General features: G+C 46.5%; 1 protein-coding gene across 1 annotated transcript in view; it reads right to left on the reverse strand.

Moving 5' to 3' along the window:
- Window positions 1-18,716, reverse strand: part of stk3 (serine/threonine kinase 3 (STE20 homolog, yeast)) — a 448,024-nt gene that overhangs the window by 75,654 nt on the left and 353,654 nt on the right. The window contains exon 10 of the mRNA XM_038808612.1: window positions 4,554-4,729. Within this exon, the coding sequence (XP_038664540.1) occupies window positions 4,554-4,729 (176 nt within the window). The remainder of the gene's footprint in view (window positions 1-4,553; window positions 4,730-18,716) is intronic.

Below are 18,716 nucleotides of genomic sequence, written 5' to 3' on the forward strand. Positions count from 1 at the left end.
GAAGAGGACGTCACCTGAGCAGAAATGAGACTAATCCCCTGCTGAGAGAGTAAATAATGGAGTGGGGGTGGCTTTAAACTTATAAGGCAGGGGGTTGGTTGATTAATGGGCCTAGTTTTAGATGTACCAGTGAGGACAAAAGAGAAGATGGGGAATAGAGAAAAGGAAGTGGGGGGTGGCCAGAGTGTTGACAGTGAACAAAGAAATGGTCACTCCCCCAAAGGGCAAGAAAGAGATAAGGTAAATACGTGGCTTGAGGGATGATGTAGAAAGGAAGAGTTCAGTTTTTCGGGACATTGGGATCACTTTTTGGAAAGGAGAAAGCTGTTCAGAAGAGGACTTCACCTGAGCCAAAATTAGACTAATCCCCGTTAAACTGTATGTATGTGAATGCACACAGTATAGTGAGCAAAATTGGGGAACTGGAATCAGAAATTGCTCTCGGGGCATATGACATAGTAGCATTGACAGAAACATGGCTCAAGCCAGAACAGGACTGGATACTTAACATCCCGGGTTACAAGGTTTTTAGTAGGATCAGGGTGGGTAAAAAGGGAGGAGATGTAGCAGTCTTGGTCAAAGATAGCATCATAGCCGTTGAACAAATGCAATTCTTGAATTATAATCTATATGATTGGAGGTGAGAAACAGGAAGGGAGCGGTTACCTTGTTGGGTATTTATTATCGAACTCCAAATAGCGGGGAGGATATAGAAGAGAGCATTTGTAGGCAGATTATGGAAATCTGCAGGAAAAGTAGGATTCTGATAGTTGGGGATTTCAATTACCCTAAGGTAGACTGCGAGTAGGGTAGAGTGTGGGGCAATGAAGGGAAGAAAGTCCTGCGGTGTGTGCAGGAGAACTTTTTAGAACAGTAGATTTACAGTCCTACCAAGCAGGAAGCTGTCTTCGATCTGGTCCTCGGAAATGAGGCAGGCCAGGTGGAAAACGTCAGAGTGCGGGAGCAGTTGGAAAATAGCAATTCTAATAAGGTTCAATATTAAATTGGAAAGGATAAAAATCAGTCACAGATTAAGATCCCAGACTGGAAGAGGGCAAATTTTAGGGAGGAGCTCTCAAATTTTAGGGGTTAGGAAACATACTTTGGTGAATAAAACAGTGGATGAAAAATTGGGAGACTTTCCAAGGAGAGTTAAATAGGGTGCAAGCTAGGTATAAAGTCATGAAAAATAAAGTAGGGGGTATCCGAATAGTACCCTGAATGACTAAGGTTATTGAGGAGAAAATAAGAAAGAAAAAAAGAGGCATATGATACATGCCAAAATAATAATAGCAATAGAAATCAGGAAGAGTATCTCAAATGCAGGAGAGACACGAAGGCTGGAATAAGGAAGGCTGAGAGGAAGCATGAGGAAAGGATGGCAGGCTGTGCTAAAACAAATGTTCTTCAACACATTAATGGTAAAAGAATAGTGAAGGATAGAGTGGGGCCCATAAGGGACAATCAGGGTAAACTGCTCATTGAAGCGGATGGTATGGCAGAAGTACTAAATTAGTACTTTATTTCTGTCTTCACCAAAATAGAAGATGATGACAATGGCCCAGTTGGAATTGTTCATAATTTTGATTAGCTCAATAAGATCACTTTTAATCTTCACTGTTCGAAGGAGAATAAGTCCAATTTCTCCAATCTTTCCTTGTATCTAAAATTCCTCATTCCGGGTATCATTCAAGTAAATCTCCTCTGCACTCTCTCCAGGGCTTTAACAGTCTTCCTTAAATTGGGTGTCCAGAACTGAACACAATACTCCAAATGTGGTCTGACCAATGATTTGTAGAGGTGTCGCATCACTTCCTTGCTTTTATACTCTATGCCTCTATTTATAAACCCAAGGATTCTATAAACCTTCTTAACAACTGTTTCAACTTCCTTGGCTACCTTCAGAGAATTATGCACTCGAACCCCAAGATCCCTCTGCTCTTGCACCCCCCTCAAAGTTTTTTTAAAATGGGCGGCATGGTAGCACAGTGGGTAGCGCTGCTGCTTAGAGCTCCAGGGTCCCAGGTTCGATTCCCAGCTTGGGTCACTGTCTGTGCGGAGTCTGCACATTCCTCCCATGTCTGCGTAGGTTTCCTCCGGGTGCTCCGGTTTTCTCCCACAAGTCCCGAAAGACATGCTGTTAGGTAATTTAGACATTCTGAATTCTCTCTGTGTGTGCCAGAACAGGTGCTGGAATGTAGCGACTAGGGGCTTTTCACAGTAACTTCATTGCAGTTAGACTACCTGTGACAATAAAGATGATTATAACCTTCTGTCTTGTACAGGCCCAACTTCCCCAGAACCTAGTCCCAATACCCCAGGGATCTGAATCCCTCTCTCCTACACCATACCTCCAGCCATGCATTCATCAACTCTAACCTCATATTTTTTAAGCTCAAGAGCATGTGGCACCGGTAGCAATATGGAGATTGCCACCTTTTGTGAGGCAACAATATTTCCTCAGTACCAGTGGTTCACTACAGGCTCCCTCTCTAGCCGGTACCATACTGGCCGGCTCTATTTATACAGCTGAAAAGTTAATGATTGCCTCTTTATCAGAGGTTCTCATATTCCCCAAGATCCATGGGGTAACCAATTGTCCCTACCCAAAACTGGATAGGTTAAACACCACCTCTGAGGGACTACCTAGTTCGCTAAAATCTGCTTTCAGGACCTCAGTCCTCTTTCTACCTATTTGTTGGTACCAATGAGAACCTCGATCAATGGCTGTTCACCCTCTGCCACAACAGTGCCCTACAGCCGCCCTGTGATATCCTCCACTCTGACACTAGGAAGGCAACAACTATCTTGGAGTTACGTCTACAGCCGCAGAAATGCCTGTCTTTTCCCGTTACTACCGAATCCTCTTCCACTCTTCTTCTTTCCAACCCATGATGCCCTAAACTTGGCTCTTGCTGCACGTCTCTGAGGAATCATCGTCCTCACTGGAATCTAAAACAGAAACCGGTTTGTGAGCAAGATAGACTTAGTGGACTGCTGCACTACCTGCCTGGCCCTCCTGAACTTTCTGGTGGTCATCCACTCTCCCTCTGCTTTCAATCTCCTAACCTGTGGTGTGACCACCTCCCTAAACTTCCTATCTACATAGTCCTCAGGGCAGCTCAAGTTCTGAAAACTGGTGACGCCTCTTGCAAATGTTCTCGTCGAGGCCACATAAAGTGTCGACAACTCACCACATGCCCCTGAATGGGCATTCCACCCGACCAAGCTGCAGTGCCAGACCTGTCGCTTACTTATCGAGTATTACTGCAAACTGGAGACGAGAAAGTAAAGTGGACTTGCTCATAAATCAGCTCCTTCTCTTGTACCAACTACAGGAGACTGACAAAAAAAGTATCAGATGGAGCACCTCTTTCCCCCTGTGCACTGAGTTTCCATGTGAACCCATATCAATTCCATATTATGCTGACAGTACCCCCTTTAATCGTAAAGCCACATTTGAAAAACTGTTTGCTTTTATAGGTTGTGACAAAGATCTTTATGTTGCCTTTCAGGGAATTCTAAAGTATTTCCCAGCAAATAAATTACTTTTGAAAAGTAGTTACTGCTGCTTTGCTGGCAAGTGTAGCAGCTACAGCAACAGCCACCATAAAACCACCACATGAATAATTGATTTGATCACATCTCGACACACTGCACACTTACTTGGCTTACCTACTTTTTAAAATATTGCTTTAAATGTTGAGGAACACGCTTCTGCTAAATTGATGTTAAATCCAGTCTGCCAGACTTGGTTGCCATGTTCGTATTTCTGTCCTCAGCCTGCTGCAATATTCCAGTAAAACTCAACGCAAGCTGGAGGAACGGTACCGAATTTTCCAGTTCGGCACCGTCACAACTTTCTGGACTCTGAAGAACTTATACGGACTTGAGATGTTAACTCTGCTGTCTCCCCCTAAGGTGCTTCCAGGCCTGCTGGCCATTCTCTGTTTTTGCTTCTGGATTCAGTGTTGAGTTCAACAACTTCAGCCATGATTCCCACCCCCAACCCCCCAAACCCCCCCAAACCACCCCCCCCCCCCCCCCTCCTCCTCCATGAGTGCCAGGTTTTAGTGAGTTTTCATGATTCTGCCTTCAGCCAGAGCTGATCTTTATTCTGCGATTGAAGTCTACTCTGGACCAATGCTTTGCTCCTTTACTCCAACCGTTACCAGTCCCCTTTGTTCCATTTTCTGGTTTAGTTCGATTGTCCAGCATCAGTTGTTTTTAGTTCAGTTGTCCAGAGTGATATGAACCTCGTAGTGATACTTGCTCTCACGTTCTTATGTCACATCAGCAGAATATATTAAATGAGGTTATTCATGAGCCTTCTCAAACTTGCCCCTCACTGGAGGTGTGGTGATCCTCAGGTTAAATCACCACCAATCAGCTCTCCCCCCTCAAAGGGGAAAGCAGCCTATGATCATCTGGGACTATGGCAACTTCACCTTACCTTTTACCTATTAAAATGAACATCAAGTATTGACATTTGACACTGCCTCTCTGTCAGGTGGATGATACATAAGATAAATGCATTCAAAATCTCTACTTACAAAGTCAAAGTCTCCATCTTGTGGTACCTTCCAATTATCGGGGAAAGGATTTTTTGATTTGTGGAAAGGCTCCTGCAGATTCTGGTTATAGTTTACCAGAGGGTTCGTGTTTTTCTCCTGTTTGTCAAAATAATCCATGAAGGCTGGTCTTTGCAGCTCTTCTGGAGCGTCATTCCCTACAAGGAAAAAGAAAAGTATAATTTCCTTCAAGTGTCAAAGTACAACCTTTAGTTACCTTTAACATAAACAAATACAAACATTTTCCTCCAGAAACAGAGAAACTGAAATGAAAAATGAAATGAAAATCGCTTATTGTCACAAGTAGGCTTCAAATGAAGTTACTGTGAAAACCCCCAAGTCGCCACATTCCGGCGCCTGTTCAGGGACAGGCAGAAGTGTTGTTGAATAAAATTTTAACATTCGGGACTAAACAACAGTGATTGCACTTCAAAATAACTAATGGTCTGTGAAATATTTCAGGATTCACAGAATGTAAAGAAAACACCACATAAAGGCAATTACTTCCTTCCAAAATCTGTAAAATCAGGAGAATGCAATGGCCCATTTTATTTAGTTTAGTTGTTATAGCAAAAAATAAACCTGTGAATAATGTTTCTCTCATTCAGCACAATTTATTTTCCGAAAAGTATTTACTTAGTTGTTCTTTTCCTTCTTGGAAATTACATTCTTTCAGCCAAAAACCAACAGAAATGTTGGGAAACACACAGCGTATCTGAGAGCGTTTGAAGCTTGAATTCTTGACACCCAATCGGAAAAAGATTAGATTTCTGTTACAACCACTGATAAAGCGAAGGGTGAATTGGAACTGAAGACCAGAATGGCTCTGAAATAAAGTGAGTCAGTGTTGTCAATGTTACTTCAGATTTCCAGGGGCGGGATTCTCCCGTACCAGGCGGGACGGAATGGCGTGAACCACTCCGGCTTCGGACCGCCCCATCCCGCACCTTAAGGGGCTAGGCCTGCCCCACAGTTGTTTTTACTCTGCCGGCCGGTGGGATAGGGGCCTGGTGCCACGCCAACCGGTGCCGAAGGGCCTCCGCCGGCCGGCACGAGTTGGCGCATGCGCGGGAACGCCTGCGTGTTCTGGCGTCATTCCCGCGCATGCACGGGAGGGTTCATCTCCGCATCGGCCATCGCAGAGGACCACAATGGCCGATGCAGAGTAATAGAGTGGCCCCACGACACAGGCCCGCACGCGGATCGGTGGGCACCGACCGCGGGCCAGGCCACCGTGGGGGCACCTCCCAGGGCCAGATGCCCCCGCGACCCCCCAGGAAACCCGGAGCCCGCCCGCGCCGCCAGGTCCTGCCGGTAAGGGACCTACTCTGATTATCGCTGACGGGACAGGCTACAGGCGGGCGGGACTTCGGCCCATCGCGGGCCGGAGAATTGGGTAGTCCTGCACCCATTCTGTCACGCCAGACCCCTCCATTCTCCGAGGCGGGCGGCGCAACTCACGCCGGGTCGGTTTTTGGGGGACGGGAGAATTGGGAGGACAGCGGGGGCGGGGTTCACGCCGATCCCCGGCGATTCTCCCACCCGGCGGGAAGTGGGAGAATCCCGCCCCCAGTGTCCACAGTATTTCACCTTTGCCCCAGGATGACCCTATACCAGCAACATAGGTTCCTGAGTGGACAGATAACCTGCTCACTCCCTGGTGAGAAAGGATTTTAACCTCTGCTTGGTGTTATTCTTTTACTTTCCCCTCGAGAAACACAAATGACATCTGGGGCAGGTCTTTGCATTTCAGGTCAGGATCCTGGGTCTGGGTTAGATGAAGATGCTGGCCCCACACTGCCTCAGGAGCCGTTGCCCAACAAGTAATTTTCACTTCACTGCTGAATTTGTGGCCAGATGATGTGCTCGCCGTTCAATTAAGGATGGAAAGTGGCTTCTCTCGGCTGGAGAGCCATTGGAAGGCCCTCCGGTATGGAGGGAGCTGCAGTCTTTCATTGCAGATAAGGGAGAGAGAGATAGAAACATAAAATCACAGAAGATAGGAGCAAGAGGAGGCCATTCAACCATTCAAGCCTCCTCCGCCATTCGTCACAATCCTGGCTGATCATCCAACTCAATAGCCTAATCCTGCTTTCTCCCATAGCCTTTGATCCCATTCGCCTCAAATGCCACATCTAGCCGCCTCTTAAATGTATTCAATGTATTCAAGAATGCCTCAACCACTTCCTGTGGTAATGAATTCCACAGGTTCACCACTCTTTGGGTGAAGAAATGTCTCCACATCTCAGTCCTAAATGGTGCACCCCGTATCCTCAGACTGTGACCTCTGGTTCTGGACACACCCACCATCGGGAACATCCTCCCTGCATCCGCCCTATCTACTCCTGACAGAATTTTCTAAGTCTCTATGAGATCCCCCCTCATTCGTCTGAACTCCAGAAAAAACAATCCTAACCTAGTCAACCTCTCCTCATACGTCAGTCCCGCCATCCCCGGAATCAGCCTGGTAAACTTGCGCTGCACACCCTCAAGAGCAAGAACATCCTTCCTCAGAAAAGGAGACCAAAACTGCACACAACAGTCTAGGTGTGGCCTCAACAAGGCCCTGTATAACTGCGACAACATATCCCTGCTCCTGTATTCGCAACCTCTCGCAATGAAAGCCAACATACCATTTGCCTTCTTTATCGCCTGCTGCACCTGCATGCTGACCTTTAGCGACTGGTGCAAAGGACACCAGGCCCGCTGCATGCTCCCCTCTCCCAATTTACAGTCATTCAGGTAGTAATCTGCCTTCTTGTTTTTTGCTTCCAAAGTGAATAACCTCACACTTATCCAAATTATACTGCATCTGCCATTAATTTGCCCACTCACCCAACCTGTCCAGATCATGCTGAAGGATCTCTGCATCCTCGTCACAGTTCACCCTCCCACCCAACTTGGTATCATCTGCAAACCTCCAGATGTTACACTTTGTTCCCTCGTCCAAATCATTTAATAAATATTGTGAATAGCTGGGGTCCCAGCACCGATCCCTTTGGCACCCCACTAGTTACTGCCTGCCAATTTGAAAAGAACCTGTTAATTCCTACTCTTCCTCGGGGCTGGTTTAGCACAGTGGGCTAAACAGCTGGCTTGCAGTGCAGAACAATGCCAGCAGCGCGGGTTCAATTCCTGTACCGGCCTTCCCGAACAGGTGCCAGAACGTGGCGACTAGGGCTTTTCACAGTAACTTCATTGAAGCCTACTTCTGACAATAAGCGATAATTATTATTACTAATTATTATTATTATCTTTGTTTCCTTTCTGCCAACCAGTTTTCTATCTGTTTCAATACACTTCTCCTAATCCCATGAGCTTTAATCTTGCACAATATTCTCTTATGCGGGATTTTGTCAAACGCTTTCTGAAAGTCCAAATACACCACATCGACTGGCTCACCCTTGTCAACTCTGCTAGTTAGGCTCACCCTTGTCAACTCTGCTAGTTACATCTTCAAAGAATTCCAATAGATTTGTCAAGCATAATTTCCCCTTTATAAAGCTTTGCTGACTCTGTCTGATCCTGCCACTATGTTCTCAATGCTCTGTTATAAAGTCCTTGATAATGGATTTGAGATTGTTCCCCACTACCGACGTTAGGCATACTGGTCTATAATTCCCTGTTTTCTCTCTACCTCCCTTTTTGAATATTGGAATGATATTAGCTACCCTCCAATCTGCAGGGACTGTTCCAGAGTCTATAGAATCCTGAAAGATGACCACCAATGCATCCACGATTTCTAAAGCCACTTCCTTAAGTACTCTGGGATGTAGATTATCAGGTCCTGGGGATTTATCAGCATTCAATCTCATCACTTTTCCCAGCAGCATCTCTCTACTAATATTGATCACTCTCAATTCTTGCCCCTCCCTAAGGGCGCGATTCTCCGCCCCCTACGCCAGATGGGAGAATAGCGGGAGGGCCTCCCGACATTTTTCACGCCCTCCCGCTATTCTCCCCCCCCAACGCCACAAATCGCCACTCGTCGTATTTTACGGCGAGCGGCGATTCTCCGAGGCCGACGGGCCGAGCGGCCGGGCCTTCGCACCCGTTTCAACACGGCAGCAAACACACCTGCTTGCTGCCGCTGTGAAAAGGGCGCCAGATGCCCGTTTGGGGCATCTGGGAGCCCGATTGGCACAGCCGTACCATGGCTGTGCCAAGGGAGGCATAGGCCCGCGATCGGTGGGCACCGATCGCGGGCCGTGCATCCGTAACGGATGCACTCTTTTCCCTCCGCCGCCCTGCAAGATCAAGCCACCAGGTCTTGCGGGGCGGCTGAGGGAAAAGACGGCAACTGCGCATGCGCGGGTTGGCATTGTCCAACCTGCGTATGCGCGGCTGACGTCATCGGCCGCGTCACCCGGCGTGACGCTTGGCGTGCGGCCTTGACAACCGTCGTTAAGGCCGCGCCGCCGTGACGCACGGGGCCGCGCTCCTAGCCCCGCCCGGGGGGGAGAATCGGCCCTGGAAGTGGGCGTAAAGGCTGCCGTGGGTCACGGCCTGTCCCACAGCAGCCTTTACAATTCTCCGCATTTGCGGAGAATCTCACCCTAAATCTTTCATTCTCCAACATTTCTGGTATCTGACTTGTGTCCCCTAGGAGTCTAGAAGACACTTCAGATCCTCCATCTTTCAGTAACTAGAGAATCGTAAATAAAAAATGGCTACAGCTTCCGGGCCACCATTGTGGGGGAGAAATTCTCCTCAGGGCATCGCTGCAGCCACAGCTGTGGCCAAGTAGCTGGGCAGAGTGCTTCCACCCCCAACGCAGTACACTGCCACAAGGGCATCTCCAACTGGCCTGTTGCGTAACTCAGTTGGCTACCCGCTGCTTGTGGGTGGGTAACCCTTCGTGTCTCAATACCAACCTCTGGAAAATGGCTCAGGGAGGGATGGTGACAGCAAAGCAGCATGGCGACTAGCAGCACAAAATTACATGTCCACCCACTCCTGTTCTTGCCACACGTCAGGGCGAAACCTCTGTCCCCAAATTAACTATCACCTACTGACACTGAAGTAGGCTTACATGCCAGCCCTGTGCTTAATGCCCATGCTAGTGGAAACTGTCATATAGAAAAGACACCAATTTTGGAGCGGATCCTTTCAGTCTGATTAAAAAGCATTTCTCGAAATTTCTCTCACTGAATGATCTCGAGCAATGTATTGAAATTGCATACCGTCAGTGAACACTTTATGAATGAAATGAAAATCGCTTAATTTCACGAGTAGGCTTCAAATGAAGTTACTGTGAAAAGCCCCTAGTCGCCACATTCCGGCGCATGTTCGGGGAGGCTGTTACGGGAATCGAACCGTGCTGCTGGCCTGCTTGGTCTGCTTTCAAAGCCAGCGATTTAGCTGTGTGCTAAACAGCCCCTTTATGATCCTCTCAAAGCAAACTTGGACAGGTATGTTATTACAGAAATCCTTTGCAGTCTCTAAACTGCATATATGTCACACTGGAATACAGATGATTTGTCTTCATTAACCCTTTGTAAATATTTTCTGGTTTACATACCTAGCCCCACGGCTTGTAAAACATTACAATTTATTTTAGATTATCATAGATTATCATATATTATCATAGAATTTACAGTGCAGAAGGAAGCCATTCGGCCCATCGAGTCTGCACCGGCTCTTTGAAAGAGCACCCTACCCAAACCACACCTCCACCCTATCCCCATAACCCAGTAACCCGGCCCAACACTAAGGGCAATTGTGGACATTAAGGGCAATTTATGATGGCCAATCCAACTCAGTAACCTGCTCTCGCTTTCCCTCCTATGATCTCTTTAGCCCCAAGAGCTGCATCTAATTGTTTCTTGAAAACATAGAGGGCACAATCTACCATCCGCGTTGCGCTTAAAACGTGGCATAGCCTGGCCGGTAGATGCCGGGACGTTCCTCTTCGGTGATCTACTTGGCTCGCCACGCCTCGCGAGATCATGATCTGACTCCTGCCCATGTGGGTGGGATTGTCATTTTGTAAATCTGGATATTAGAGCAAGCCAGCTAGTCCCATTCTAATATGCACTCCACTGATTACCCGAAGCATTGCAATCTAACCCCTTCGCCTCGGAGGCCTCGGGCAAGCGCTGTTCAGTGATGTGCTCCACAAACGGGACCCAGGCAGAACAGCACTTGTGGGGGTCTCCCAGGGGATCGGAGGCTCCCTTTGGGCAGGGTGGCACCCTGGCACTGCCAACCTGGCACCCTGATATTTCCAGACAGCAGGGGTCGCGATAGGCTGACATTTTTCCTGCGTCAGGGATTGGGCCCGGTGGTATCCTGCGCGTGTCATGGGGGGGGGAAGAGGGGAACTCTCTTGTAGGTGAGTTGGGCTAAGGGGTGAGGTTCGGGCGTCCCGATCTCTTCCTGCACTGAGGAGTTCCGGTGAGTGGAGCTTCTCAGTGAAGGAAATGGGACTAAGTGTGGTCTCGGCGGGGCGTCCCCCGCTGAGGCCCTGAATTGAAACCAAGTCCCGATAGGTCGCGTGGTTTTTCTCGGCGCTGCTCTGTTCCAATCTGGTTAGATCGCACCCACAATGTTTTGGCCTCAACTGCTTTTTGTGGTGGAGAATGTCACAGGCTCACCACACTCTGGGTGAAGACATTTCTCCTCATCTCAGTCCTAAATAGTTTGCCCCATATCCTTAGATGGTGACCGCTAATTTTGGGCTCCCCGCTATCAGGAAAATCCTTCATGCATTTACTCCGTCCAGTCCCGTTAGAATTTTATAGGTTTCTATGAGATTCCCCCTCATTCTTCAAAACTCTAACGACTATAATCCTCTCCAACTCAACCTCTCCTCATATGTCAGTCCCGCCATCCCAGGAATCAGTCTGATAAACCTTCCCTGCACTCCTTCTATAGCAAGAACATCCTTCCTCAGATATGGAGACCAAAACTGCACACAATATTCCAGGTATGGTCTCACCAAGGCCCTGTATAATTGCAGCAAGATATCCCTGCTCCTGCACTCAAATCCTCTCGCTATGAAGACCATCACCATTTGCCTCTTTATCACCTACTGCACCTGCACCACCATCAATGTCAGTACAGAGAAGACAATTAAGTTAGAAGCAGGCCCTGTTCTTATGAATATTCTGTGTGAAAATATGAACATGTGATTTTTAGGTATAGATACTGATGTTAGAATTTGAATTCTTGAGGAATCAGTAGAATGCAGTTGACCATTGGACGTTTTCTGTTACCAACATATTAGTGACAACTCTAATTTAGTTTAGATTATCTGCGGATAGTGCAAAACATTAACATGTATGTTGTGAATAAGAAACTGCTGTGTGCTTCAGTAGATTAAATCAATTTTGATAAAAACAATCTCCATAAAGGCAAATAAAAGGTAACACAAGGAATGAATCGAGAACCAAGAAACTTAATAAAATTACCGTTGCAGCATAAATCGACCAACAAATGTATGCAAAAATAATTCACTTCTGCCAGTAAACACACATGTAAAGTCAATGTCATTAGATGAACATTTTCCCTTGAGGTTTAGTTGATCTGTAGAAACAAAATGCATTCTCAGTGTGTGAGGAATATCATCATGGCCTCAATCACTGCCAATCCATACCTGATCTGGAGGGAAATCCTCCACAGGGCTGCCAGATAGGTGGGGAGGGGCTCAGAATCTGCGTGGAGCACTACACACCTCGTTCACGGGCTCCAACCACCCTGCTGCCAGGCAACCTTTAGTTTCTGCTGATAATTTGCATCAATTGGTAGCCCTTCACCCCTCGATCTCACCTATGAGAAAATAGGTTGGGCAGGTACAGGCAGAACAAATTACATATCCGCCTGCTTTTGCCCAAAATCAGAACAAAAATTCTGTCCCTGAATCTGTGAATGCGGAAGTGAATCTTCTCTTTCGCATGTTGCAGACTGGGGATAATGGTACTCCCACAGTGATGTCAGGTACAACATTGATTTCAGGCAGCCTAATATTCAAAATTAGATTTCTAACAAGCTCATGGGAGGCACTAATATTTTTTTTAAGTTTTTCATATGTTCAAGAATGGCTAAAATAAGAATTAAATAGGAGGCAAAATACATCATAGAATATTATAAAGTGTCGTGAACGATATTAGACCAGTCATTTGCTTTTATATTTTCCCATGTGGAAGCTCTTTAATGTGCAGTGAGTGGTAGGACACAGAATTTGCTGAGAGGTCAGACTTTGAGTAGTTGTTGAAACAGATGCGGAGAAGGGAAAACATTGCTTGATTGACAATTCAAATTTTTTTTATTAGATCTATTTTGTAAATGACATAATTCACACAAGATAGAGAGGTATGAAATGCTTGTAGTGTGTTATATTTCTTTGTTGCCACAAACATAAAAGGTATGGAGATGCCCACACTCAGGATTCTTGTAAAACACAATGAGAGGCTATTAAGGGTGGTGCTCATACAATCAAGATAGTGATCTGCTCTCGTGCAAACACCCTGCTCATATCACTACACATAACCACCAGGAATGTATTCCCATATACATAACATGTATCTTAAAGTCTGGTTGGTTGACACTTTTATAGGGCTCGAGTAACAGCAGTTTCTGTTAATAAAGTATCGATAGCTATGTTTTTTAAGCATTTCCACACATGGCATTATTACTATAGCATTCATTGGTCCTGTACAGAGTGTATACTGGGTGAATGGGCATGGAAGTGCTAGCAGTTTGCATGCAAGGTATAAGGGCCATTGGTGACGGCACAGTGGTTAGCACTGCTGCCTCACAATGCCTGGGATTCGGGTTTGATTCGGACCTTGGGTGACTGTGTGGAGTTTGCACATTCTCCCCGTGTCTGCATGGGTTTACTCCAGGTGCTCCCACAGTCCAAAGATGTGCAGGTTAGGTGGATTGGCCATGCTAAACTTCCCTTAGCGTTCAAACGTTACAGGGAAATGGGCCTCAGTCGGGGGTTCTTTCAGAGGGTCACTGTAGATTTGATCGGCCAAATGGCCTTGTTGGGATTTTGGATTCTGTGAGGGACACGGGTTGACATGGAGAGTATGAGAGATCTTTGAGGGTGGATGGGTATAGTACATGAGTTGGAATGGGGAGCATGGGTGAGGCCTTTTGAAGTTACCTTTCAAAATGTTCCCACATCTAGACTATGATTCATGACTTCTCGGAGGAGTTATGAACCATTGGACCTTGAGAAGCTGGCCTGACTCCATAAGAACTGTTGGGGCTAGGAGATGCATATTCTTGGAATGGACCCGGCCAGGTGAGGAATGCAGGTTTCAGACTCACTGACAGCACCCTTCTCCTATGCCAGCAAAAATTGGGGAGTGCTGGGAATGGAAGTGGGAATCCTGGAATCGGAACATTTCCATCATTTGTAAAGGTCTGCACAGTCTCCCCAACTTTGTGAAATCCGGCCCCATGACTATATCCTTGATGTCAAATAGTATGATTTTGAGAAAGAAATTTATGGTTTATCGCAGTGTTCTTCAAAGTCGGAGGCGCGACCCGCGGGTGGGTCGCGGGCGGGTGTCGGGAAGGTCGCCGAGCCGTTGTCCATGGCGCTACCGATCGTGCAAATCCCGCGCTAGCAGTCAGCTTTTCATAACACATGTTTTAAAAAAAATTTGGCCGCATTGTGCATGCGCGCATGATGATCGGGCACACATGCGCAGTGCGGCTATTTTTTAAACGGTTGCAGCTTTTTGTTTTACAAGTTCTGTAGTGGTTTTTATTATGTATTTTATTCATTTATTTTTTTTTACAAGTTCGGGGGGATTTATTCATTTTTTTCATTTATTTTATTCATTTTATTTTTATTTTAGTTTACAAGTTCGGGGGGGGGGGGGGTGTATTTGATTAAATTTTACAGGAAAAAAATTCAGAACTTTGGAGACTCCGTACGTTCCGACACCAGAAGGCTTCACCTTCATCCAACAGGTTCCATTGGAGGAGCGTGTACAAGAGCCAAAGGGACCCAAAACCATTTGCTCCATTTTTGTCAGCAGCAAACAAGGTAAGAGAAAATGGTGGGTCGCGCAGGTTGGCCGGCGTGGGTCGCGAAGGTCGGCCGGGTTGGGTCCCGAAGGTTGGTCCGGTTGGTAAAAATGGTTCCCCGGAAAAAAGTTGAAGAACACTGTTTATCGGACATGTTATTCAATTATGTTTACTCAGATATGAACGTATTTTGATGTTTGTTAAGTTGAAAGTTTACACTGAACCAGAATAGTTGAAAAAGTGACCACGGCAGCTCATTGGAAAATGTTCTGTCTGCAGTATCATAGGAGATGTGGATGAAGTTACTGCTGTGCCATTGTTAACTGCAGACTGGGAAACATCCAGAATAATGACCAAGGCTAGGTCAGAGCTACCAAAATCTCTGGAGCCATCATTTGAAAAATGAAAATCGCTTATTGGTCACGGGTAGGCTTCAATGAAGTTACTGTGAAAAGCCCTAGTCGCCACATTCCGGCGCCTGTTCGGGAGGCTGGTACGGGATTCAAACTGTGCTGCCTGGCCTGCCTTGGTTGCTTTAAAAGCCAGCGATTTAGCCTGGTGAGCTAAACCAGCCCCTTCCAATGCCTTTCTCACTTCTAGCTCTCCTCTTTTCCTTACTGCTTCTACTACGTCTATTGGCTGCACTGATGAACAGCTAGATGACTAATTGGAAGTTCTTCAGCCAGTTGGCAGCCTCCCTCATCAGCCTGGTAGAAGACAGTGAGAAGGCCACTGAAGCCTAGGTCGGGCACTTGCGATTATAGGTACCAGTGGTTGCACTTTGTCTCAGTTGTCCAGAGGTGAGTCATGGTGTCCCCAACAGAATCGGTTGCTGAGGCAGGGTCCGACTCCAGTGCGAAACCTGTTTAGTTTGGCCCATTCACCACGCGGGAGGCGGAAAACTGGGATTTTTCTCTTTTCCTGTAAATCTCGGACAGCTATGGCCACATTCCCTTTCATGCAGATGGTGAGCCTTGGTTATATTCAATGCTGCATCCAAAGACAGTAGATGCCGATGTGCAAATACAACCCATGCCATGAATGGTATCATTTCTCCAACACAGTGTCCTCCACTGAGAGACTGGTAACCCTCAAGGAGAAATATACAAAGCAGCGCACAGACCGCTATAGCATGTCTTCATTTAGCGTGGTGGATGGGAAAAATGGGCCAGCCAAGCATCTGCCATTGTCAGGAGCTGAACCGCTCCAAACACGGAAGTATTTTCTTTTCACTTACACCTCTGCAATTCAGTCTACTGCATTCATTGCTCCCAATGTTGTCTGCTCTACACTGGGAGACTAAACGCAGATGGGATGGTGGCTTTATGGAACACCTTCACTCAGTGCAAGCATGATCTTGACCATTTTAACTCACCATCTTAGTCTCATGGCTCTATGGTCTGCTGCAATGTTCCAGTGAAGCCCAGCGCAAACTGAAGAAACAACACCTCATCTCCCAATTCGGCACTTTACAGCCTTCCGGACTGAACATCGAGTTAAACAACTGAGATGATGCCCTCTCTCGTCCAATCTGACCCCCCCCCCCCCCCACTCCCCCCATTAGTCCCATTTTGAATTTATTTTTTTATTTTCTTTTGTGTGTCTGAGTGTCCCCCCCCCCCTCCCAACAGGGCCTTCAGTCATTTGTTCTTATGTTTTCCTTTATTCTGCCAATTACACATTCTGCTTTTGCCTTTATGCCAGTTGTCAGCATCTTCTTTCGTCTTTAACACGATGATTAGCACTCCCTTTGTTTGTGCCCATAACATTGTCAAATCTCTTACCACCCATCTAAAGTACAAAGAACAAAGAAAAGTACAGCACAGGGACATCTCTGACCTTCTACGCTGCTCCACCCCCTCTTAAACAGGGTAAAATCCATCACTGCAGCTCTGAAGAAGAGTAATGCGGACGCAAAACATTAACTCTGTTTCCCTCTCCACAGATGCTGTCAGACTGTGTTTTTCAGCATTTCCTGTTTGATATCAATTATGCAGACATACCCTTGAGCATACATATTACTGGGCCTCCCCCAGATTGAGCATCTAAATCTCATCTTCCAAACCTAAGTGATGGCTGCCTTTGCAGTTGTACGGCAATGATTGTATGTGTCCCCTAACTGTGTGTTGGGTTGTTACAGGGGTCAAAGCCATGTCGTAAGTGGATGCCCCCCCGTCCCCCAGGATCCAGCCAGAAAGGTGTTTGGGTGGGCTGAAGAGTTGAAGCAATTGGGACTGTCCAAGAATGTAAGGATCTTAGCAGCTTCCTTGAGACCTTTATAGCCACCTGGGGTGGCCACTGCCCAACACAAAATGGAAGATTACAAAGAATGCAGGGAAAATAGACATGTTGCAAAAGCAAGCAGCATGCAAAAGCACTTGTGTATTCTGACTGCTGAAGAAACAGACAGCACTGTGAAAGAAAACAAGTTAGCATACTAATGAGGCGATACCCGGTGATTCCCAGGTACAATGGAAACAAGTTAACTCAAATCGCTACAGTGAATAGAAGGCTAGACTTCTCGGCGCCAAGAGAAGCCCAAAACAATAAGCCCCAAGAACTGCCCAGTGATCGAGGGACTGCCCCGTTATTGGGGAAATTCAAATCAATCGATTGGGAAGAGACCCAATCGATTGCGAGTGTATAGAAGGTCCGCCCAGTGTGGGCGCGAGACCCTGGGAGAGGTATAAGACAGAGACCCGACCCCAGCTCTCTCTCTTAGCCAGCCTCTCCTTGACCAGCTCTCTCTGCTGGCTCTCCCAACACGAACACCTTTGTAGCAGCTCTCGAACTTGACTACGGAGAGGAGAGGCCTGGCCAGCAGCCGCCATCAAGTAAGTGTCACACAAGGCACGCTACGAGAGTAGACACTCCTGACCCCTTTAGTCCACATCGACTGGAAGCCTGCGGATCCAGGACAAAGCTGGAGGCCGTTGTTCCCTGATCCGGCAGTTCCCTTATTCCAGATATGTATTGGCCTGTTAGTGGTAGGATTAGCCTAGTCTTGTAGTTTTATATGCATGATTAGTAGATTACTGTATTATAATAACGTGTCTTGTTTGAACTTACTAACTGGTGTATGGAGTTATTGGTCTGAACTTGAACTTGAAACTTGTGCCGGTATCTTAACGATACCTGGCACTCTAGAGCTAAGGAACGAAACAGAGCCAAATTGAGTGTAAAGCACACTCACCCAGAACGAGCAACACCTTGTACACGCCTGCAGTATCCATTATGGTGACTGCAATAACTTAAACATTATGTTAGTGCAACTCCTTCCTGTTGACAAAGGGTGTCTGGCTACTCTGCGGAAGCCTTCATGACCACGTGAGTACAGTCAATGACCCCCCCTCCTGGACCTAGGAAATCCAGCCACGGCCCCCCAAAGTCAACTATCCTCTTGGCCTGACTGGGTCTGCTTATTTCACCAGTCTCTCTATATCCTCCTGAAGTCTGTTCCTATGGTCCCCACTGTTCACTATCTTTCCAAGCTTTGTGCTATCCACCTCCTTTCCCCTGGTGCAGACCACTAATATATCGAAACAACTCTCAGAGCCTGAACAAACATGTGCAAATCCAAGAAATTACTTCACCGCAGCTATTTTTTCTGGCAGGACAAGTTTGTAAATTCAAAAACACTAAAATCTATAAAGATCACAAAATCAAGCACTGGACGCTTTCTATTCCTGAATGAAGCTACTGTTTGAAACTAGGAACTTTGCCCAAGTTATGTGGGTCAAAATACAGTCAGGAATATTTGTGGCATACAATTACAAACAACTTCATTTCCTATTTGGAGTTTGCAACTGACCAGAATAATTATATTTTTCATTCGTTTCCACTAAAAGGGAAATAATACTTCCAAAATGTTTTCAAATCCATCAGGAAAACTTGTGAAACCTACAAACAATTTCTTCTGAAACTGGGAAAATATAAAAACCTTGAAAGTCGTCAGGTTTAGGAGTGTGACTTTTGTATCGTCTAGGGAGGGAGGAAGCCCTGTTGGTTGGGTTGTCCTTTACTTTACCGTTTGCTGACTCCGTTCCAATATTTTGACGAAAGTGGCAGAGGCACTGCTTGCCTCCTTCCGATTGCTCCACCACTCTGCACGAAGCAAGCAAAGATTATTGGACTTTTCAGTGTTTGCAAAATCTATGG

Source organism: Scyliorhinus canicula, chromosome 10 (genome assembly GCF_902713615.1).
Source record: "Scyliorhinus canicula chromosome 10, sScyCan1.1, whole genome shotgun sequence".
Lineage (NCBI taxonomy): Eukaryota > Metazoa > Chordata > Chondrichthyes > Carcharhiniformes > Scyliorhinidae > Scyliorhinus > Scyliorhinus canicula.